Source organism: Helianthus annuus, chromosome 16 (genome assembly GCF_002127325.2).
Source record: "Helianthus annuus cultivar XRQ/B chromosome 16, HanXRQr2.0-SUNRISE, whole genome shotgun sequence".
Classification (NCBI taxonomy): domain Eukaryota; kingdom Viridiplantae; phylum Streptophyta; class Magnoliopsida; order Asterales; family Asteraceae; genus Helianthus; species Helianthus annuus.
In genome coordinates, this window is record NC_035448.2 from 33,368,425 (window position 1) to 33,392,933 (window position 24,509).

Sequence of the window (24,509 nt, forward strand, 5' to 3'; positions counted from 1 at the left end):
TTACTTAACTAATAAAACTAACTCCCATCCACGCTAGGGACTATCCGAGAACGAATTTGCCAAAGTTGGGGACTATAGCTGTAATTTTGAAAATGTACGAACTAAAGATGAAATCGGAGTAAACCACAGGGACTATCCGGGCATTTTTCTCTTAACATTTATTAGAAGAAATTCCCTCCTAAATTACGCGCCAAAAACATCATTATATAAACAAACATAAAACATAGCTTCCATAATCACTTCAATCTATCCATTTTCTGCAAAAGAAAATCGTTAACCAAAAATGCCAACTTAAACAAAACGCCAAAAATGACAACAATCGTTTCGTGGAGATACACTCTGGGAATCAGGCGATACGTCCTCCATTTTAACAACAGAAGGAGGGTGTATGTTAAGACGGTCTGGGCAATTCTGAAGATGGAAGAAGAGATACAGAGGCAAATCTTATCCATTGGCATCACTCTAGACAACGAATGCCATGAAACGGATATGCTTATGAAAGCATTAACCAGCAAATTTGGACCAATCAAAGGAGATGTGAAGCCAGACCATGTCATGACATCATGGCGTTTTGATAATGAAACAGAAATGGTGACGGTTACATACGATAGCGGAGAGCAGGAAGTCTACTGGCTAGAGAACATCATGACAAAGCAGCGACTGGGCTTCATGGAAGAATTGCATAACGCCACTTGTACCAACACAGAAATATACTCAAAATTGGAGTTAATGCAAGACATGTTCAGGTGGAGGCTTCAGAATCTTCAGGAACAAGAAGCTGATGAAGGTGAATGTGATGACATGGATGAAGATCAAGATGAAGACTCCGAGGAGGAAGAAGATGACACAAGTGATGGATACTATTCGGATAAAGTACCTTCTGACGAAGGATTTTAATTTTTTTTCCTCTTTTTTTCTTCTATGTAATCTTCTTTTTTTTAAGATAATTAAATGATATATTTCTATCTTTATTAGCAAAACGCCAAAATAATACTAAAAAAAGGTTAACTCTAACAAAACGCCAAAAATAACAAAAAATATTTTTCCTGCTTAATATTTTATTTACTCCGTTATTGTATTTTGTCATGTTGGTATGCATAAGGCCATTTAAAAAAACGCCAAACTTAGAAGATGGGACATATATAACCTATAAAACTGATAAAAGCTGATCAACACAGTAAATACAAAAACAATACAGTTACTTTATTACTATCATTTATTACAATAAAAAGTCTCGCCTAAACTACGCGCCAAAAAACTCCTATAAAAGAGGGGTCTATACACAATGAAATTAATCACACCCAGAAAAACACAAAAAACGCCATATCCTCTAGAAACCACTCCCTTTAAAACGCCACAGATGGCAAAGCTTTCACTGAAATGGATCCTTTTTCTGAGGGGGTTAACTCAATAATATTTTGCTAGATGAGATGGACAAATATTCAAGAAAAAGAGACTGATGACAGTGATATGCCATCATGTGAGCTTTGTTCTTGATGATTATAGGCATGGAAGAAAGGGTTCAACACAAGTATAAAATGCTATTTTGGACTCCATTATTACAAGTAGCATCAAGCAAGAGTTGATCTTTAATGACATGCCACCAAACAAGAATATCACACCAAAAAGCAGGATGCCACTACGTATCTTCTTCTGAAAAAGATGGGGTTTAAGAAGGAAAGTTGGCATCTATCTAAATTATTCAAAAAAGGTTCAAAAAGCCAAAAACAAATTCAAGAAGGAAGAGACTGATGACATTGAAGATTGGAAAGAAAAATTAAAATTACCAATTTTAATTATTTTTGTTTTCATTTTATATTGTATTGATAGCAAGTTATATGTTGTTTTATTATCTAATTCTCTATAATTAAATACGTTATTATATAAAACGCCAAAAACTACAAACACCAAAATGCTAGTAGAATGAAAACTGGGAGAATAGCTGCTGGCAAAGCACCTTGTAAAGGGTATTAAAACGCCAAAAAATTCAATAAACACCAAAAAGAAAAATTGGACTTATTTTAATCTTATGCAAATATTAATTACTCGTAATGAATTATTATACAAAACGCCACAAACGCCAAAAAAATTAACCAGAAAACGATATAACGCCAAAAAATTATATATGTGACACAAAAACAATTAATTAAGCGCCAAAAGTTTAATAAATACATTTAAGCCAAAAAAACTTAGACGCCAGAAAATATTATAACGCGTTGTGAAAATAAAAGTAGAATGAAAAGACAAAAAAGCCCCTCCGCCCTTCTCTATGTCGCCGGACACGTGTTAGGCCAGGATGCGTTCTCACCGTTCTCACACTTTTGAACGTTTTCTCCCGAACCCGTTTCTCTCTCTCTCTCTCTCTCTCTCTCTCTCTATATATATATATATATATATATATATATATATATATATATATATATGTATAACAAACAACAGAGATATTTATCTCTCCCCCCTCCCCCTCTCTCTCCTTTCACCTACAACCACCACCACCACCGTCTTCACCAACACCATTGTATGCCGCCGCCACCACCTTCTTCATCTCGAATCACTCTCAATGTTGTCGTATCGAATCACCCGCAATGTCGCCGTATTTGGTATGCTCTTTAGTCACCAAAGGGTATAAAACAGCGACGAGAAATAGAAACGATAAGGAGGGAATAAAACGACGACAACAGAACACGAGCAGCTACGAGGAACAAAATCACGTTTCAAAACCCTAACTGGCTTCAAAGCTTCCACCGGAATCGGCGATAACCGCAGACCAACCCTAACAGGAAGAGAACTAGCAACGAGTTTGCAAGCGTTTTGTATGGTTTAGGGATTTGTCTTTAAATCGTTGTGCGCATATTTAGAAAGAGAATTGTTATCTGTTTAATGGTTTCTTTTTTAAGCCTTTTATGTAACCAAATACCTTAAGGGTCTTGTAGTTTGAGTATTGTAAATTGTTACAGTTAGTGTGATGTAAATTGTTACAGTTGGTGTTAAAACAACAATCTTTAACTTCTCAATTTTATGTCTCAGGGATAAATTTATGTTATTTTGTGTTTTAGTTCAAGTTCTGCTTATATCTAAAAAGCACATGTTTACAAACTGTTATTTGAGTGACTTTCTTGATGATTTTGCAAAATGGGTGTTTGGGTGGGGTCAACACTTGTTCAGGAAAATCAATCTACATATTATTTAGTCAAAATAATCTGGACAAATCATGGATCTTAAAAAAACCCAGATAGAGGTTTTAAAATGGTACTATCAGCTTTTGTTTCAGGCAATCAAATAGCTACTGAAGTTGTGGAAGCTTGCTGTTGTAATAGCTACAAATAGAGGTTGAAAAATGGCAAGTTAGGTTGGGTCGACACTGTCTGCCTGAGCTTGTACGCTAGGCCAGAGGCATTAATAAAACACTGGGATTAATGAAGGGTGGTTTCTCTAATGTAAAAACAAGTTGAATCGGGTGTTTATGCGATTGAATTGGATTCAAATTGTCTGAATTTTTAATTTGCCCCTGTTTATGCGAGTGAAGATGGTGGTGGCGGCATATGGTGGTGTTGGTGAAGACGGTGGTGGTGATAGGTGAAAGGAGAGAGGGGGGAGGGGCGAGATAAATATCTCTGTTGTTTGTTATACATCTATATATATATATATATATACTAGTCGTTTACCCGCGCGATGCGGCGGGAATGACGATTTGCAAGAGGATACTCGTTTTCCTGTCAGTTTATCGATTCTTTGGTGATATACTTTTATTAATCTTTTTAGCTGTTAGTTTATCAATCTAACCATCAAATCAATCATTAGTACATAAGATCCTCTCATGATATATTGTATAGTAGCTTTGTTAGTGGGAATTACTTGCGTGGAGATACGGACATTCGGTCAATATTGGTATTGTTCGTTACGGTACCGGTAAATGTAAACCTTTAACTCTTTTTTTATTATTATGTTTTTTTTTTTGTTTTGAAAGACGAATTTTCTGTTTCTTGTGAGACTTGAACCCAAGATCTCACAATTAAGTGTATTAAAAGAATTGTCTTGCCACTGGACCACTAACCCAAGTAGTTTTTTTTTTATGATGTACTAATTTTGAAGTACATTAACATTATACGACTCAATATTTATCATGTTAGAATATTCTATACGGGTCGTATAGAGGGTGTGAAAAAAACATTTAAGCGTGTGACATTATTAACACCCAAACACTATCCAAGTAGCTATTTAAGATTCATTTTATTATCTTTAGCCTCATAAATCAACACAAAATCAATGTTAACTTTCGCACAAACATTGGATACAACACAGCACATGTAGAGATGATAACTTACAAAATTAAGGAATCTGAATAACATAAAAATTATGAAAATTCAAATTTTAAAAGAAAGATTTGAGAGATTGTTATCAAAGTCCTGATTTGTATGACACATCAGTATCTTTAAGCCACTTGTCCCCCTGAATAAAAGGTATAACAGAGAACTTGCTCGCTTGTTTGGCAGCTATAAATTTGAGTCCTTTCCATATAACCCTAACCTTTGTGACCGCACCAGCACCATAATTAGCAAACTCTGGATAGAATATGGTGTTGGGAGCTGATGCTCCCACCCATGGAAACCATCCTTTAGGATCAATGAAGCTTGGCATCATGTTGTTAAGGTAAAATGTGGTCGAATAGTTTTTCCATGGACGTCCCAAAACAGTGTGCACATCGCTCAACTAAGCTCATCAATCTTCTTCTTTGGTTGTTAGAATTCGTGACACGTGAAAACCCCTAGATAATTGCAAGGCTGTTGCTTATTAAGTCGCTTGATTTCTAAAGGTATCCTACAACATTGTCTTGATTACCGTCTGTGCATGTTTGCTGATACGTCCCCGCGGCGCTTAGCCATGTCATAAGAACATCGAATAGACCGCCTAACGATTTCAAATCGCCATCGAGCAATTCTGCTGGAGTGCAGCCAAGGAACCAAATGGGTTATCAGGGTCAGACTCGACGCATACGGTTCTGAACGATCGTGAACCGGATGGTGCACCCACCTTGCTAACTCTTGGTTTATTCCCACCAAAGCCTATGCACAAATGAACGTAAAAGGGTGGGAAGCCCTACTAACACTTTTGGTCCAATTAAAAAACTTGGATTATTTAAAAATCTAAATCTTTAAATAACACTCAAGAGACTTTTATCTCATTTGACCCGCTCCCTTTTCGCTGAAGTTTTCAATTTAACCCGTATGAGATAAAACAGATTCGAAACCAACCCATTTATAAATAACAGAGTTGAAGCTGCCACCTCTTCACGAAAGTAAGTCATAAGGCCTGCAAGAGAATAAACCAAAAGTTTTTCTATTATTCCTGCTTACAAGAAGATAACAATTGAAAAATATCAAACATCCAACAAAAAAACTTACCTGGACATAGCACTCATCAAAAAGTTTAAAATGCACTCGCCCATTAGTCAATGAGATTCAAACTTTTAAAACAAAATGTATTTAGTGTCAAGCCAACCCGGCCCATTTTGACTTGTTTCCCAAAATGCGGCACACACATTTAACGATAGATAAAGATTTAAACTTTTAAAACAAAATGTGTTTTTTAAGGTTGTTACTAAAATTATGTAACTTTTTGTGATCTTGGGTACACTTAACGATACAAAAGGATTCAAACTTTTAGAGCAAAATGTGTTTTTTGAGGATGTTACTGAAATTATGTAGCTTTTTGTGATCCTGGACGTACTAACGATTCATAAAGATTCAAACTTTAGAACAAAATGTGTTCAGGGTCAGCCGAGCCCGACCCGTTTGGAATTGTTGCCCATCACGCTAATTTTTCTATATATAGATATTATATAAATAGAAGTTGAAAAACTATACACCTTTTTTGAGGGCTTGCATGAGGAAACTCTCTACAAGATTGTAGTTCCTCATTCCAGTCTCTTTGCATACCGATTAATTCACTCCCAAACGATAAAGTAAGTTAGTTTTTTTGCTCTTGCTGCATCACGTCTATGATCTAAATAATGCAATCAATAAAAATTAATAACAATTGCAAAAAAGTGAAAAACAACTAACAATGTATCGTAAAATACAAAAAAAAAAATACCGGGAACAGGGTGCAATCCAAGCCACGAATTTGGGGGCAACAATGACTGAATGTTTTCAAATGGATGAGTGGATGCCTTTCGTTCCAACATTTCACGAAAATCTAACAAAATAAAATCACAACAAATATTAAGAAATGATAAAGTTAAGTAATTTCAGATATAAATGAGTAAGATAAACGGAACCTTTCTTAAATTTGGAATTGATCTTTTGCAAGAGCCCGATAAGGGTAGTTGCTTCAGAAGCAGCCTTGGTCGGTTTCGGGTCAAGGGTATTTCCGGAACTTGAGTTAACGTAAAATGTGGTTGTGGTTCCGGTTATACAATACTTGATCCCTTTCAGTGTCACCACATCCAGATAAATTAGGTACCCAGCCTGAACGTAATTTAAAAGAATAAAAATAAGAAATGATAATGTATGCCTACAATAAGATCATTAGAAATGTAAAATAGTCAAAATAACAATTAACAAATCTTCTGTAGCTTGGAGGAGGGTTAAATGATGAAAAGATGATACTTTCTACACATTTGATTTCTTTCGAAGGAGACAACAGGTTTGAAAGTGAACCGGAAACGTCCTCCATGAATCCTAGATTCTCGAGCTCCAAAACCTCGGTTTTTTTGGATTGATCTGTTTTTTTTTTTTTTTTGATATTTTAAACAATCAGTAATTGAACAATTTAAATAATAATGAATAAAAGGCGTTTTTCTAAGCAATAAACCTCCTGAATTTGCAGTTGCATTCTGCCCCATTTCATGTTGCAATGCAAGTGATGTTGATAACGAGGAGTGCGGTGTTGAAAGAGAAAGCAACTCTCGGGTACGGTAAACGTGGGCCCTGATAGATCTCTCATCATAAATCGCTGCAATATTTTCATTTAGTGTTATCAAGATAAATATCAACTTAATGGAAGTAAAAAGTGTGTAATATACCTGCAATCATTTCTAAAGTACAGCCTCCAGAGGTGATGTCAGCCACCTCACGAATTTCATGGTAATCTTCTAAATGATGAGCGGAACCGCCGTTAGTGTGCAACAATAAGTCGTAACAAGTAAAAAAGCACGTCTCAGGAGCATCAAGAAGGAATTGCCTCACATCCATAATAGAATCACTGGTACTTATCTGCAAATTTAATGAAATTTAATCAAAAAAGGAATACGAATCACGATGATAAAATTTATAACAAATCATGGTTAAAGATAGCATACTTGAAACTCTAGCTTCTCACCAAATTGGGTTTTGACGGGAACAGGGAAAAGATGAATGTCACCTGCAGTAATAAACAACAAAATTTAATCTAAAGCTCAAATACTTCCAACATCAAAATTTCAAAAGAACAATTACCATATTACAAATACACTGACATGATTAAAAGCACAGTTATTAAAGAATCTCCACCTTGCTTAACCTGACTCTCCGAACTCGCGTTTTCAGCCTCCTTGACCTCCGGCGTAGTAGCTTGTACCTCAGCCGAAGGCTGGACCCCATTAGCATCCACCTTCTGTTCTCCAACAGGATTCCAGCTCTCTTCAGGATGACCATTAGCCGAAACCACCAGTACAACATTCGCAGCAGAAGGCACAACATTTGCAGCGGTCTGCGAAATCGATTAATTCACTCCCAAACGATTAAGTGAGTTTTCTGCTCTTGCTGCATCACGTCTATCATCTAAATAATGCAATCAATGAAAATTAATAACAATTGCAAAAAAGTGAAAAACGACTAATAATGTATCGTAAAATACAAAAAAAAATACCAGGAACAGGGTGCAATCCAAGCCACGAATTTGGGGGCAACAATGACGTAATGTTGTCAAACTGATGAATATAGGGCATCACCTAGCTAAATTATTATTAAAAGCAAAGAAATAACCTCGTTTCTCCTGGCTTGGGTCTCTTAAGGTCAGCAAATTGAACAATCAACGACTGTTTACAGTCCTAAAAAGAATGTAAATTAATGAATATCAACAACAGTTGGATTAGAATGCATAACCATAACAGACTTATATTTTCTTACTCACATTCTATAAATTCCATTTAAGATCATTTTATAGCTGCCATTGCCACATCTCTATTTGAATATTCAACAAATGAAGCATGTGCATTCATGGCTGATTAATCTGCTTCAACTCATTTGAGGTGTACCAATTTTACACAATTTTTTATTTTACCAATTTGATTAATGACCGAAAATAGCCCCAAAGAATGTCATATTACCCTCTTCAGGGCAAGTTTTTCAGTTGACCTTGATTGCTTTCTTTGATCAATGACCAAAAATAGCCCCAAAGAATGTCATATATTACCAATTTGATTAATGACCGAAAATAGCCCCAAAGAATTTCATATTACCTCTTCAGGGCAAGCTTTTTCAGTTGACCTTAATTGCTTTCTTTGTCCATCAACCATTTGTTTCTTAACTTCATAATTCATTGAAAGCCTACAAGCAACAAAGATTATTTGAAAGATAAAAGAAGGAAAGAAAAGAAACAAAACTAATAAACAATTCTTGACAAGAAAATCCAGATCCAGGTCTTTACTCACAAAAACATTAATGACTTGACACAGTACGTACCTTTTAGTCTCAACCCACTAATCAACACTTTGATCCAAGTCAGATCTGGAGCACAATCAGAGTAAAACTAACAAAAATACATAATAAAAATTAGGTCAAAGTATAAACATTAAAAAGAAAAAGACTGAACAAGTTAATGAGCATCTCAAAAAGTTCAGATTTGACTTTATTACTTGAAAAGAAACTAAGTGGCAGCGGCTTTCAAACTTGTACCAGAATTTCATCAGATTTCTCCATAGGTTCTTCTTATGGAAGCTTCATTACACCCAAATGAAGAAGAGCGACGAACAGAGATCTGGTGAACACATGTTTAATCAGCAAAACTTCAAAGGAAATAACAACAATCAACAACAAATTTAACCTTATGCAATAACCATACCAGATCTAAAAGTTTCACCGTATTAGGGTTTGGGGACCACAGATCTAAAAGTTTCAACAACAAATCTAACCTTAGGGTTGTCGAGTAGTCGGAATGGCCAACTTAACCATACAACCACCAACAATAGCAGTCGAAGATAACAAAATCTGAACCAATCTGGTGATATCTTCATCAAACGTCTGAATCGCCGCAAGAGAGAGAAAGAGAGAGAGATGGAGACGGATAGGAATGAGATGAATATGTAAAACCCTAATTCGTGTACGTGTTTTTTTTGTTTGACAAAAGGGTATTATTGGAAAGTGAGGTTTTAGTGTGCTTAAAAGACTTGTACATCTTGCTTTAGGGGTGTTTTAAGAAAATTTCAATGACCTTAAGAAGTCCTTTGGATATGTATATTATATATAGTATAGATATATATTTTTGAAATATTTATTAAAGAATAAATTACAAGTTTTGTCCTTTAAATAAGTAAAAAGGACTAAATTACCCATGTGTAATAAGATTTAACAGAAAAATTTAACTGGGTTAGGCTCAAAGGACGTAACTTGCAACAAAATTCCCTATAAAGGGCAAAACCTGTCAATATTCGTTGAAAAGGACACCGCCTGAAAAGGGGTATATAGATAAAGGACAAAACTTGTAATTTTTCCTAAATAATATATGTTTTTAACCATATAAGTTTGTTTTTTTCTTATAACTTACGTACGTTCGTCTTTTATAAAGACTAAATACGCAGTTGAGTAAAATTTTTTCTCTACATTTCAATATAGATTTTGTTTAAAACGGAGTTGTACTCGAAGTTTTATTTAAAAATAAAGGTGTATTCGAAATGAGAAGTTTTATTTAAAATACAGTTGTATTCGAATTGAAGATATTGTATATAGTCAGTACTGACCAACAACATCGGTATCGATGTTATCCGAACCAGTATTGGTATTTGTCTTTATGATTTTCGATCGACGTGGAACACGACTTTATTTTTTGAATTACATCATAAAACTTTTGTGTAAATATTATTATACCAACTCGGTTCGTCATCATTCCGTTATTTTGAATTCTTTTTCAAATAAAATTTATATTGTAATGTCTAGAAAAAAAAATAAACGCAATCATGTATCACGATTTTAATCAATAAGAGTGTTGGTCCCTTGTTGTCGATATCATAACTTTTGATCGATGTAAAACAAGTTTCAATATTTTTGTGGGCATATCCCTACTTTAGTTTTTAGGGTTTCTCTACCGGTTAATATAATGAGTTTCCGTACCATAATAAACCAAAGTAGAAACTCGATAAATTAATACTCAATTATTTAATAAACTCTCTAAGATAATATTTTTTGTCGGTCCCGACTTGGGGATAGGGTGCTAAATTAATAATTCGCTAAAATTATAAGATAATACATTTTTGATAATTTCTTTAGACCCCATATAAAATATAAATTAATAATTCCTTATATATAGCATATTACATGAATGATTTACGAAGGTTTCTTGAAAAATGACTCAATTGTCTTTTGTTTTTTGTTGAAATCAATTTCCCCTTAAATTTCGTCTCTAATTTTCCTTAGCATGGTAAGAACTTCTGGTGTTGTTTTCTCATAGCTCAACAAGAAAAAGTTCAATGTGATTGCCGCTTTAATAGCTTCGTTTCGTGAAGGGGCTCCATTGTAGAACTTTCATCATCTTCTTCATCGATATCATCTTTATTAATTCGCGAAGGGAGCTCCATTGTAGAACTTTCATCATCTTCTTCATCGATATCATCTTTATTCTACTATAAATTAATAAAATATTAATTAATATATAAATTAATAATTATTAATTTATCGATTAATTAATAACTCTTTTAATTAATAAATTTTGATGGTCCCAAGTGTATTATTTTATAGAGTTTCTACTGTAATACTGATCGAATTTCCGCTGCAACGCGCGAGGTTATTTACTAGTTCAAACAATATCTAACGAAGAGTTAATTACTCATTATTGCCACGATCCAGGGGCAGATCTACGTAGTTGCGAGGTGTAGCCCGGGATACCCCTCAACTTTCTTGGCGAAGTGTATTTTTTTTTGTTTTAATCATTTTATATTCCGGTGATATCCCTAAGCAAATATTAGGATACCACCTGAATGTAAATGAAGATGAGAAATGGAATTTTATGGTTGACGGAAACAAAATTTCCCGGTGAAAACTTGCAGCGGCAACCAAGCTTCTTAAAGAAGAAGATGGAAGTTATATTTATTAATATAATGTATATAATAAGCATTGGGATAATGAATGGGATTATGAATGAAAAGGAATCTTGCAAAAAGTCAAGTCAAGTAAGAATTCAGAGCATCCACAATAGGAGGATTTGTTGGTGTTTTTAGGGAGAGAGAAAGTGATGTGGAGGAGAGAGAGAGAGTGATGTGGAGGAGAGAGGGTGTAGAGATGTTTGTGGTGAAGAATGAGAAAAAATGGAGAGAGAAAAGTTATGTGAGTGTAGAGAGGAGAGAGGAGAGAGAAGAGAGGAGAGAGAGAAGAAATGTGTTTGTGAGAGTGGCAAGTGAGAGAAAGATGGGGATTGATTGGGCAAGTGCCACTTTGCCATTAAAAAAAATATGAAAAAACATCCCTTATTGGGGATGCTCTCATAGTTATTCAAACTTCAATTAATATTTAACAATTTGGTTTATTGTAACCATTAGTTGTTTGTTTTATTTTTTTACTTTGTTTATGTATATTTTTTACATGTACTAAAAGTACATTTTAGTCCCTAAGTTTTGTCCAAATTTGTCATTTTAGTTCAAACAGTTTTTTTTTTTGCCTCTGGGTCCCTAAGTTTTACATTTTGTTGCCATTTTAATCATTTTGTCTAACTCCATCCAAAAACCCAGTTTGTAACAGGGGTCTTTTGGGGATTTCCTTAAAAAATGTTTTTAGTTGCCATTTTGATCCAATTCTAAAAAATCAAAAAAATTCCAAAAAATTCAAAAAAAATCTAAAAATCAAAAAAATTCTAAAAAATCATAAAAATTCTAAAAAATTCAAAAATCAAAAAAATTCTAAAAAATAATAAAAATTCCAAAAAATTAAAAAAAAACTAAAAAATCCAGAAACCATTAAATGTTTCGGCACGAACCGTTTCGACCCCTACCGTTTCGAACCGAACCGTTTCGACCCGTACCGTATCGAACCGAACCGTTTCGACGCGAACTGTTTCGAACCCGTACCGTTTCGAACCGAACCGTTTCGACCCGTACCGTATCGAACCCGTACCGTTTCGACGCGAATCGTTTCGAGCCCGTACCGTTTTGAACCGTACCGTTTCGACGCGAACCGTTTCGACGCGAACCGTTCGACCCGTACCGTATCGAACCGAACCGTTTCGACGCGAACCGTTTCGAACCGTATCGTTTCGACCCGTACCGTTTCGACCCGTACCGTTTCGACCCGTACCGTTTCGAACTGAACCGTTTCGAACCGTACCGTTTCGACGCGAACCGTTTCGAACCGTACCGTTTCGAACCGTACCGTTTCGAACCGTACCGTTTCTACCCGAACCGTTTCGACGCGAACCGTTTCGAACCGTACCGTTTCGACCCGTACCGTTTCGACGTGAACCGTTTCGAACCGGACCGTTTCGACCCGTACCATATCGAACCGAACCGTTTCGACGCGAACCGTATCGAACCGACCGTTTCGACGCGAACTGTTTCGAACCCGTACCGTTTCGAACCGAACCGTTTCGACCCGTACCCTATCGAACCCGTACCGTTTTGACGCGAACCGTTTCGAACCGACCCGTACCATTAGGACTGCGTAACCCAGATGCCCAAACGGGTCGAAACGGTTCGCGTCGAAACGGTTCGGTTCGAAACGGTACGGGTCGAACCGGACCGTTTCGAACCGTACCGTTTCTACCCGAACCGTTTCGATCCGGACCGTTTCGACGCGAACCGTTTCGAACCGGACCGTTTCGAGCCCGTACCGTTTTGAACCGTACCGTTTCGAACCGAACCGTTTCGACGCGAACCGTTTCGACCCGTACCGTATCGAACCGAACCGTTTCGACGCGAACCGTTTCGAACCGTACCGTTTCGACCCGTACCGTTTCGACCCGTACCGTTTCGAACCGAACCGTTTCGAACCGCACCGTTTCGACGCGAACCGTTTCGAACCGTACCGTTTCGAACCGTACCGTTTCTACCCGAACCGTTTCGATCCGAACCGTTTCGACGCGAACCGTTTCGAACCGTACCGTTTCGACCCGTACCGTTTCGACGTGAACCGTTTCGAACCGGACCGTTTCGACCCGTACCATATCGAACCGAACCGTTTCGACGCGAATCGTTTCGAAGATGAAGTTGATTAGCAACGCGATGAAGATGATTTCGAACAACAATACCACTTGTTGCTGCCATGCGTGCAAAAGTTGCAATTTAAAGCAGCCTTGATCAGGTCATCTGCCCACCTTTTTTTTTTGGTTTTACCCACCGAATGGTCAGCCCCCATTTGGGCATCTGGGTTACGCAGTCGTAATGGTACGGGTCGGTTTGAAACGGTTCGTGTCGAAACGGTACGGGTTCGATACGGTACGGGTCGAAACGGTTCGGTTCGAAACGGTACGGGTTCGAAACAGTTTGTGTCGAAACGGTTCGGTTCGATACGGTACGGGTCGAAACGGTACGGGTCGAAACGGTTCGTGCCGAAACATTTAATGGTTTTTGGATTTTTTAGATTTTTTTTTAATTTTTTGGAATTTTTATGATTTTTTAGAATTTTTTTGATTTTTGATTTTTTTAGAATTTTTATGATTTTTTAGAATTTTTTTGATTTTTAGATTTTTTGAATTTTTTTGGAATTTTTTTTGATTTTTTGGAATTGGATCAAAATGGCAACTGAAAACATTTTTTAAGGAAATCCTCAAAATACCCCTGTTACAAACTGGGTTTTTGGATGGAGTTAGACAAAATGATCAAAATGGCAACAAAATGTAAAACTCAGGGACCCAGAGGCAAAAAAAAACTATTTGGACTAAAATGGCAAATTTGGACAAAACTCAGGGACTAAAATGGCAATTTACTCTTAGAATTTTTATGATTTTTTAGAATTTTTTTGATTTTTAGATTTTTTTGAATTTTTTGGAATTTTTTTGATTTTTTGGAATTGGATCAAAATGACAACTGAAAACATTTTTTAAGGAAATCCCCAAAATACCCCTGTTACAAACTGGGTTTTTGGATGGAGTTAGACAAAATGATCAAAATGGCAACAAAATGTAAAACTCAAGGACCCAGAGACAAAAAAAACTATTTGGACTAAAATGGCAAATTTGGACAAAACTCAGAGACTAAAATGGCAATTTACTCTAAAAGTTACTTAAAAACGATATGTGCCTACAAGTTTCACAACAGAAAAGGTTAAAAATGAAAATAATACATGAAGAAAAGCTTAAAATGAAAATAATATTGGAAGAAATATTGAAATAGTTCTTTCTAAATATATATGATTTTATTACTAAATATAAATAAATATTATATAAACATTCACACTAAACGTATCTATACCTAAATAATACATAATTTCAGTTACATCTTATCTCAAAATATTATATTATAATTCCTAAATCTTATTACTAACTGTTTAATATTTTTTTATTCAACTCGTATCACATGTGATACACGGGTCTGTAACCTGTAACCTAATAGTTCTATATATGTATTTACTAGCTACACATGGCCCCTAAGGGCTCTCATATTCTCAGGGATGACCATAGGTAAAAGAAAAAAATTAAAGGGCTCATTTTTACTAGCTACACACGGAAGGGGGGCTCGATTTCTCAGAAACGGGTCTATGTAAAAGTTTTTTAGGATACCTCTGAATTTTCTTTCTAGTTCCGCCAGTGCCACGATCATTCAACACATAATCGTTTTAGATCCCGCATATAAAGGATTATTTTCTATGTTTTGGTCTTATCTATGAATCGACATGTATATATTAATGATGGTAGACCATTTTTTATTTTCAGCCATATGAATGTTTGGCCATACATGAGTAGAGGATGTGACCAACTCCACTTTCGCCATCTGTGTATAAGTAAAAAATCTGTCACGGGTGAGACATAAAATTAATTAATAATAACAAATATATCTTTGACTTAGATGTCAGCATTAAATACCATTCATACTTTAGCTAAAAGAGTATATTTATTTTGAATCATGCATGCTACACAACCGTAGTAATTTCTATTGTAAATATCATCTCTTGAAAACTTCATTTTATTTGATAATTAATAAACAAACTTTTATTGCACTGCATATTAACATAAAGATTCTGCTTTTTAAGGTATACAAAATTTTATATATAGTTTAAGGGAGATAAACTTTTTTTTCTGGTCACCTCAACTTTATACATTAAATTTGTATAACAAAGGGGAGCACTCTACAATTAACAATTCCAATTATTGTTGTCTGTAGGAAAAAGTTTTCCTTGTTTGTTTAAGTCAATAACGTCTCAAAAAAGAGAAGAATTTGAACAGAAAAAAGTAAAAGAAAGGTATAGTAGTACACATTAATTAATCAATTAACTATTCCGAGTATGGTTGTTAGTAGGAAAAAGTTTTTAGGTAAGATGATGCCTAGCGGTAAAGGTAATGCCCTATCTATGGGCGTTTTCCGCCACGTGTCATTTTAGTCAGCAAACAAGGGTTTTTCACAAATGAGCGTAGTGATGATAATGCCCAATATTGTCCCATCAATCATTAAACAATTATTAAAAGTTGAATAAAAAAATTAATTTTTAATGCATTTGACCGTTGATCAACGGTATGATTTCGAAAAGTGTGTGGGCAAGAACGTTTTTAAAACAACCCTATTCAATTTTTTGTTCAAAAACGCCCCGGGACGGTTAGATGGGCGTGCTTGGGCGTTGTTTAAAAAAAAAAAAAAAAACCCCAAATTGAGACGTGTGGTCTAATGAGGTTTTTAGACACGAATGGACACATCGAGAGAGGTGATGGGTCCCTTTTAACTTTTTATTTTCCCGAAAATTATTAAACCCAAAGAACAAATGTAACAATAGTACACTGGGTTATAGATTGTGCAATGGAAGCAGTAAAGGAAGAAGGAAGAAAAGTGTTTAATTTACATATTTTGTTAGTAGGTTCGTGTGGTTTCAAAATATATAACATTTCATATGTTTCTAACAACTTTTGTTTTTATTATATATAATTTTACTTTAGTAATGTATGTAGTACTTAAAAACAATTTAAATTCCATAATAAGTATTTTCGTCAGAAATATGGTATACAAAATGTAGGGCGGTTCTGGTTTGAGATAAAGTGGTCATGGACATGCAAGCAACTGTGTGGGTCTTGCTAATATTTTTAAACGTTTTCAGGTGCTAGATCCAGATCCAATACTATCTATGAAAAAGTAATAAAAAGCTAAGGGTTAATTTATAAATTAAACACATCAGATTCTTTATGAATAACTCAATGAAAGAAGTTTGGTGGTATCTTTTAACGTTTTTAAATAAGTTTGTTTGATCTTATCTCTGTGGGGTGAAAGAGAATTAATTACGAGGTATAAATTATAAAATAACCCGTGTTAAATATTTAAAAATACCTATATATACAAACACAATACACATATGCATCTATACACACATATATCCTTAGTCTTTATAATTTAGTTAAAAAAAATAAACAACCTAAACCCAGGTGTTACAAACACATCGTAAAATATTTTCGTATAATTATTTAACTATATAGAGATACAATTCAACATAATACAAAGAAAATCTAACATTATTTCTAATAAGCATATCTTCAACATTTTTGCACTTCAAGAATACTTATTAAACTCCACAATATAAAAATTGGCCAGATAAGTGTATACAAGTGTGTGATGATCTATTGGATAGATTTCAAAGATGCACGTTTTATATGCATTCTCTTCAATTTTGTGCATCACTATATATCCATGGTTTATTTTGAAATATACATATATGACTCTTTTGTACGAAATATGCGACTCTTGTGGAGTTGATGTGAAGGAGAGATATAAAAGAAAAGTGTGAGACGAATGGAAATAGTTGTAGCCAAGGAGAAAGAGCATCTATCGGAGATGCTCTTATTAATTATAAGTGTACGAAGCTTATTGTTTTCGATGCTTTTAACCTAATGAGTATAATTCATTCATGATAACGGATAAGAGTGTGAAAATAGATTATTAAAAGGATAGACACTAAAATTAACAAATATTAGCGTATGGTGACAAAAACTGAAATGAGGATTTTGATGATCATGCAGCACAGGATAAGAATGTGTTGCAAAATTTCAAAGAAAATGAAATAAACCTTGGCCCAGATCCTCAACAACCAACCCTACTGGGACCATAGCAATAATTATAATTTTGATCCTCATGCATAAAATCCTTCTATAAATAGAGACTAGGAAGGCACTAGTTTCCTCATCTCATATTTGTCTTTCAAAGTGAAAATGGCTTCGAAGACATTTCTTCTTCTTGCCCTTGTTTTTGCTGTGGTTCTTCTAATTACCTCAGAAGTAGCCGCTAGAGACTTAGCCTCCAACCATGACGGTAAGAACAGTTTTTGCTTTAGTTTTGTCATTACAACAAATAACTTAATCCCAAATAACTTATATTTACGTTTAAAGGAATTAATTAGTTACCATCTCAATGTTTTTAAGCTACATAATTAACATCTATATTGTTACTTTATGTGCATTTATCTTTCATAATGTTATATATTCATATGTGGATCTTTTATTAACTTGTACTTTTATTACCCTTTATTCGTTGTAGTGTGTTATCATTACTAGAAGCATAAAAACCATGCAAAATATGAATAATTACATGGAATGATGCAGGTGAGGTTGACGGCCGTGGTGGATACAACCGAGGAGGCGGTGGACATGGAGGGTACAACAACGGCGGCGGACATGGAGGGTACAACAACGGTGGTGGACATGGAGGGTACAACAACGGTGGTGGACATGGAGGATACAACAGTGGTGGACATGGAGGGTACAACAAAGGCGGCGGACATGGAGGATACAACAATGGTGGACGTGGAGGATACAACGGTGGTGGACATGGAGGGCATGGCAAAGGTCGTGGTGGCCGTGGAGGGCATGGCAAAGGTGGTGGTGGTGAAGAAACTCAAAACTGATGATAAGCATATCATATATAATTTCATGAGTCGGGTATTATAAGAATGTTTCATCTTGCGTCAGTACGTACTCCTTATATATGTAATAATTGGCATGACGCCTTGTATGTGTAGAATAAGTTAATAAGAGTGTACTTTTATCCAACTTCATATCATATTCTTATAATCAAACTTAGTTAAATTTCAGTAAAATAACTAAAATACTCTTCTATTTTAAAAGAACCATCTATGTAATTACTCTATTTTTACTTCGAAGGACCATTTGTGGATGGAAATAATAAAAATTAAACTTCAATTTGGGGAAATGTTTGAGAAACGCAAACATCGCCGGAATGTTGAACAGGAACGCATCCAGTTGAATTCTCGAGATTCATTCGATCTGAATCGTAATTGTGTTTGATAACGTTCCAATTATTCGTTCGAATTGAAGTATTTGATTATCATTAGGTATGTATGTTCTGTGATGATAATGTTTCTGTACATGGTTTGTGATTTAAAAAGTTGAATGAAATATATGTACATATTATGATTCATAAGATTGGAATCTGAACGTGTATTTTTGAAGAAGTGATCATTTGTGATGTTTATAGGTTCTGATCACAGCGCCACATGGGCGGCCAGATGCAACAAAGAAATGCGTCTTCTCTGTATGATCAACCTGCAGACGGTAATGCAGGCAGGTCCTGCTAGTGATGTTGGAGATCTACAAACGCAAAACAACACTATCGGTTGAAAATTTGCGGTTCCAGCTACGTGTTGTTTCGTTTATATTTCGTCTGTTGGTTACCATAATTGAAGAAGTTGCTAACCCATTTTAATGTTAACCCGATTGTTTAATTGCCATCATCTTTCATACTTCCGAACAACAGAAAAAATTAACCTTGATGGAATTATACCCGAAAAACTTCCCTAATCGATATACACCTGCTACAATCGACCGTCAACACGACGAGCCAATGTTATATTGTCTTCTTGGTTGCTAAATGAACCCCCTTCAACCAATGATGATCTTGTTTCTACTACAGCCAAGCATGCTGTTTTGTTACCTAGTGAAAAAGAAAAATACCCACCACCTGGTGTTTACCTTCTATCTAAGAAGCTACCGAAACCCAATCTTAGTTAATCTTTTTGTTTCTATTTATTCACTAAGATACCTTTTACGGTCGTTGCAGCCCCACAACTAAAGGCGACTGCTCACCCCTTCTCGGAAAACGACTCTCAAAACCGTCAGCACCAAACTCTAATACCATATATAGGCCCTGATCGATTAGAACGGAAACACCAAAACACACGAATTAAAATAAGCCTGACCATCTATATATACTAACTAAATATCTTGAGAAACAAGAAACCTAGCACACTCAAATAAGAAACTATATAAAGACTCAATATACCTAAGACATGACTCCGTTTATAATAATAAAAAAAAACCTCATTAAGTAAATAGCCGAGCTAAAGCTACTTAAATCCCTGACTCATGAAGAAAACGATTAAGTCCAACAAACTAGCTTATTAATCTTTTGTCTTTACTGTTTACTCATATGTAAAACCGTAAGCAAGGATAATAATTTACGGAATGGTTGTTAAGAGTTGTTAAGTGTGGACGACAAGTGGCTTGACTTGGTAAACGATATGCCTTCCTTGTCTCCATGTGGTGACTTTGTTTTCATAATAAATTCTTTTGTTTTTGGAAGCTTGACTATGTAGTCCTCTACAATGAAGCATGGGTCCATGATTATGCTAAAGATCTACATTAATGCATATTTTAAGCAAAATGGGATCTACATTTATATATACTCTAATTTTCAACAATTATATGCAATGGAGGTTGTACATATGGCATAGATAATGTTCCAGGCTAACCTGTTGTACATTGCTTTATATGTTTTACAAGCAGTTGCTTATTGTCCAACCACTACTTCCTTTTTCAAGAGAGAAGGGGAGACATGCCATAGTAAACCCTAGCTCCACCCTTCCACCGCTTCGACGCCGCGCTGGTGTCACAGTCACTATCAACGTTTCAACCCCAACAGTGGCAACGACAAGAAGGGATTTGAGGGTTTAGAACTGATTTGAGGGATTTGAGGGTTTAGCACTGATTTGAGGGATTTGAGGTTCCGCAAAAAGAGGCGAAAGGAAGAAAGAGAGAGAGAGAGTGGAATCGGAATTGGTTTTCCGGCGTATAGGGTTTCGATTATGAGCTAAAGACCGAGCTTTGCCATCTCAATTCTTAAAGACCAGGTACGCCATTTAGGTTTTTTTGGTGCGTCGAGGGTTTTTGATGATTTGATTCTCATTTTTCTGAGAAATTGATGTGGGTTTTTAGTTTGATTTGTGGATTGACTGTGATTTGGGATACTTAGTGAATACAAAATCAAACTTTTTATGAACAATATATTGCAGGTTAAGGATGAAGTAGTATTTTACAAGTAGTATAAGCAAGGGTACATGTTGGGAAGTTAATTGCTATAGTTTTTTGTTGAAAACAAACTCATGAAAATTTTGCTGATCAACTGGAACTTGGAGCTGGATACTTAATGGGTCAACAAGGAGCTTGGGAGTGTCTCAAGTACATCCCACATTGGTCAACGGAAAGGTTTAACACTTTAACTTAATAAAAAGTAAAAAAAGTTTGAGAATTGCCACAAAAGTATACTCTTTTAAAACTTTTAAATTGTTTATTCAAGAATCTACACCTTTATTGAGTAATAACCAATGTGTTAAGAACTTGGTTGGGCCCAGAACTGGATCTCTATCCAATTCAGTTGGCATGGGTTGAACTGTTAGTCGATCTAAAGGTCAATATAAGAGTTCCTGTGAGGACAAGTGTGGAATTTGTCAAGGGATTCAACCCGCTAATGCTTAAAATCACTAATAATAAATCTTAATATACAGATCTATAGTACACCAAAAATAAAAACACCAGCATGGGTAATGTGAATCGTGGTGCATTCACATTGCAACCGATCAATGACAATGGTGTTTGGTTGTGTCGGCGTTCACAAGGTTCTTTCTTTACTTAGGCTGGAACTGTCTTTAACAATTATCTTGCCCAAATCAATTCCTTAGATGCTTTCGATCTGTCGATAGTTGGAAGTTTTTGATGAACTCATGTGTCTTATTGTGTTTTTTTCAGCTCATCATAGCTTTGGCTTTGTTGATGGCCTACCGTTTACCCTAAAAAGGCTATCTGAGGTGAATGTGCTATTATTTGTTAATCGTTGTTTGATTCATCTTTTTCCTTAAACCACATGCTACCTTTTAATTTGGTGTGAATTCTTGTATTTAATTTGGCATGGACGTGGAAGCAACCGAGAAACCATCAGAATCAAGTTCCCGGAGGACAACAGGCGATTCTTACGTCTTTATTATCATATTTTTTGAAATTATCATCAAATGTTACTGTAAGAGGTAAAATGCCAATTTGGTGACACTTGAGATCATACATTTAGAGCATGTAATGTGAATTCATTGTGTGATTTAGTATGAGAAAATCGTCATTATTTACTGTTGCCTTCCATTAATAGTATTTAATATAGCATATACACGTTGTTGCCGAACATAGCTTTACTTAAACTTTAATCAGACAATTTATGGTGTTTTAAAAATAGTATGGGTCATGTGGATTATGGGTCGGGTTTGTGCATGATTGTTAATCGTAGTCTTTATGGGAGACATTAATTTGGTGGTCTGTTTGCTTTCTCATCTACTTACTTCTATAGGGCTCTTCTTTTGTTTATAGTTATATTATGATCATGGCTCCTGGTCTTTCTTTTTTAATGTTGGATGAAGGAACGATAAAACAAAATGAATGAATTCTTTAGGAAAACAAAGGGCTCTTTTATAGTTATTTTTTCATTCAAAGCTTCTTTCTCATTAAATGTGGAATTAAAATGGGAAATTGCAACAAAGAAGATGCGAAGGAAGAGAGAGAGTGGAATCGACTTGGTTTTCAGACGTATAGGGTTTCGATTATGAGCTACATGAGCTTCGCCATCTCAATTCTCAAAGACCAGGTGTGTCGTTTGTGTTTTTCCGGGGTGTGTCTAGGTGGTATATATACTTATACTGAATACAACCTAAGTTGCAACCATAATACATATACAAATCTAGGCATAAACTCTTGGTTGCAGCTCATGTATCTAACTTGATGGAAATATAAATCTAGCCCCCGCCGCATCGCGGCGGGTTACTTTTCTAGTTAATGCATATTTTAAGCAAAATGGAAAAAGATCTTTCTACAACTATTTCCTTTTAAATATCAAATGTATTTTTTTAACAGCAAACTCACTTTATATATAAATATAAAGAGCCAGTAAGAAGCTGAGAGGAACACAAAAAGAAGCGAAAAACAGACAAAACAAAACGAATTACAACATATCTAAAATGTCAAAAGTCTTCCATTTCTCCCAATTTGACTCTACAAGATTGGAGCAATTATTAATCCAAAGGAACACATCCTCTTTGATCTTCTCCACCATCTTCTTAATTGGAATGAACTGGTCTTCAAACACCTTCTCGTTTCGAGCGTTCCAGATTCTCCAAACCGTCCCCAAGGCTATCGTGGAGACAACCCTTCTCCAGACTTTTCCTCTTGGCCGCATTTTGATTTATGTAATACGGTTTTTTAGATTGTTGATATCCGCGGGGAAGCTAATGCGTATCCAAGCCAGAATATTCCACCATATACATCGAGACCAAAGGCAGTATACGAAAATGTGATCCGTGTCTTCATCAACAATTCCGCATCGAGGACATAAACTGTCGGTTAGGGGAACACCCCTTTGGATCAGGCCCACTTTAGAAGCAACCTTGCCAATGCAGGCCCTCCACAACAGAACATTAACTTTCGGAGGGGCCCAAATATTCCAATCTAAAACATACTCAACATTCTCGGCCGCTCCACTTGCCCGCTCGATTTCCGATCGAACCTGCCTGACCGAGAAAGAGCCATTCGGGTCGCTTCTCCACTTCCAATTTACCCCCTCTGCCACTAAGTTATCTTTAATGTTAATATCGAATTTCTCCAAAGCCCCTTCCACCGAACCAACATCCTTCCAAACCCCCAGGATAGTTTTTTTCAAAGGAATGGGGGGGGGGGGATTATTAGCTTCTTTACCTTTGTGAATCGCAGCCACCACTTCAGCCCATAACTGATTCGGGTTATCTTTGAACCTCCACCACCACTTTGAAAGCATAGCAATGTTGAAATCTTGAATACCCCTGATGCCCATGCCACCGGAATTTTTTGACTTCAATAAGAGCTCCCATCGAATCCATCTTAGCTTATGCCCCGTATTAGATTTACCCCAAAGAAATTCCCTTCTAATCTTTTCAAGTTTGTTAATCACACATTTAGGGGCAACGAATAAGGAGAGAAAATAGGACGGAAGGTTACCGAGGACCGACTTGACAAGAGAAACCGTTAGGGCCCGGAGCTTTACCTCCATCACAGTTTTTTTTTGCCAAGAAAACTTCCTTTTCCGAAAAAGGATCACAAAGAGACATGCCCTTTTGCTCCGAAACATTAGGGAGGCTGTAATTATCAAAATCAGGCCTACGCCTAATGGGTTCCGAAAACTGTTTTTTGAACCACTTCCTAATCTCCTCTTTTAGCTCCCTAGGATCCGATATAACTTTGCCATGAAAACTCAGGCCGTTAATCCTATTCCTAGCCAAGTTCACAGTGACCGCTTTGTAGAAAAAGGTACTGTTTTCATCACCATATTTCAGCCATTTCACCCTCTCTTTTTGTTGGAGATCCTTAATTTTTGACATCTTGATTTTATTCGCCTCCACACGAAGCTCGATCCTGTACTTCTTTTCATCTTCGGAGATAGGCCTAAGACTTGCTTTATATTCGATCCATTTAAATTGTTCAATCATCTCCTTTAAAACCTTTTGTTCCACCAATTTTACTTCCAGCCTCCATTTCTTGATTTCCGACTTCACCCACTTGAGGAAGCCAGCGAGCACCTCATCCTTATTATTTCCACCAAAACTTCTGTTCATTGCCATGTTTATAATATCCCCCAATCTACGTTCCCCAATCCAAGAGTTGAAGAATTTAAAAGGTGTCGGACCAAAATCAAAAGAGAAACAAGATAAAAATATGGGGCAGTGATCCAAACACCCTCTTTTGAGAATTTCCACTTTTGCATTCGGCCAAGAGCTCATAAACAGGTCATTAACCAAAAAGCTATCCAGCATGTATTAACCTATCTTCCACCCAACTTTTCTGCCCAAGTCGCCGGTCGCCGAAAGTGTTCGACGATGAGTAACATCTCAGAATAG

General features: G+C 36.0%; 2 protein-coding genes and 1 long non-coding RNA gene across 27 annotated transcripts; 2 read left to right on the top strand and 1 right to left on the bottom strand.

Annotated features, from left to right (window-relative positions):
• Positions 1–4,248: 4,248 nt before the first annotated feature.
• Positions 4,249–9,430, bottom strand: LOC110917856 (clustered mitochondria protein-like). Of its 25 annotated transcripts, none has more exons than XM_035985774.1 (15): positions 9,113–9,430; positions 8,837–8,958; positions 8,664–8,730; positions 8,441–8,528; positions 7,965–8,029; positions 7,491–7,760; positions 7,301–7,362; positions 7,025–7,214; positions 6,814–6,954; positions 6,613–6,722; positions 6,278–6,467; positions 6,094–6,195; positions 5,867–6,003; positions 5,253–5,310; positions 4,249–5,063 (listed from the first exon to the last, which is right to left on the bottom strand). In XM_035985774.1, exons 8-13 carry the CDS (start codon positions 7,191–7,193, stop codon positions 5,945–5,947), a joined length of 771 nt encoding a protein of 256 aa, XP_035841667.1. In that variant the 5' UTR covers positions 7,194–7,214; positions 7,301–7,362; positions 7,491–7,760; positions 7,965–8,029; positions 8,441–8,528; positions 8,664–8,730; positions 8,837–8,958; positions 9,113–9,430; the 3' UTR covers positions 4,249–5,063; positions 5,253–5,310; positions 5,867–5,944. The 25 variants fall into 25 exon arrangements, 16 of the variants coding, with proteins under 16 accessions (XP_035841667.1, XP_035841675.1, XP_035841676.1 ...); XR_004884331.1 differs by having other exon boundaries at positions 4,253–5,310; positions 6,609–6,722; positions 7,025–7,093; positions 7,188–7,214; XM_035985782.1 differs by having other exon boundaries at positions 4,253–5,310; positions 7,025–7,093; positions 7,188–7,214.
• Positions 9,431–17,471: 8,041 nt separating this feature from the next.
• Positions 17,472–18,381, top strand: LOC110916020 (abscisic acid and environmental stress-inducible protein). The gene is made up of 2 exons (XM_022160776.2): positions 17,472–17,623; positions 17,914–18,381. The coding sequence occupies exons 1-2, from the start codon at positions 17,524–17,526 to the stop codon at positions 18,213–18,215; spliced, it is 402 nt and encodes a 133-aa protein (XP_022016468.1). The 5' UTR covers positions 17,472–17,523; the 3' UTR covers positions 18,216–18,381.
• A 1,648-nt stretch (positions 18,382–20,029) lies between these two features.
• Positions 20,030–21,731, top strand: LOC110916590. Its single transcript, XR_002579863.2, has 3 exons — positions 20,030–20,456; positions 20,619–20,811; positions 21,352–21,731. It is a non-coding gene; the product is annotated as an uncharacterized LOC110916590 (long non-coding RNA).
• The last annotated feature ends 2,778 nt before the right edge of the window (positions 21,732–24,509 follow it).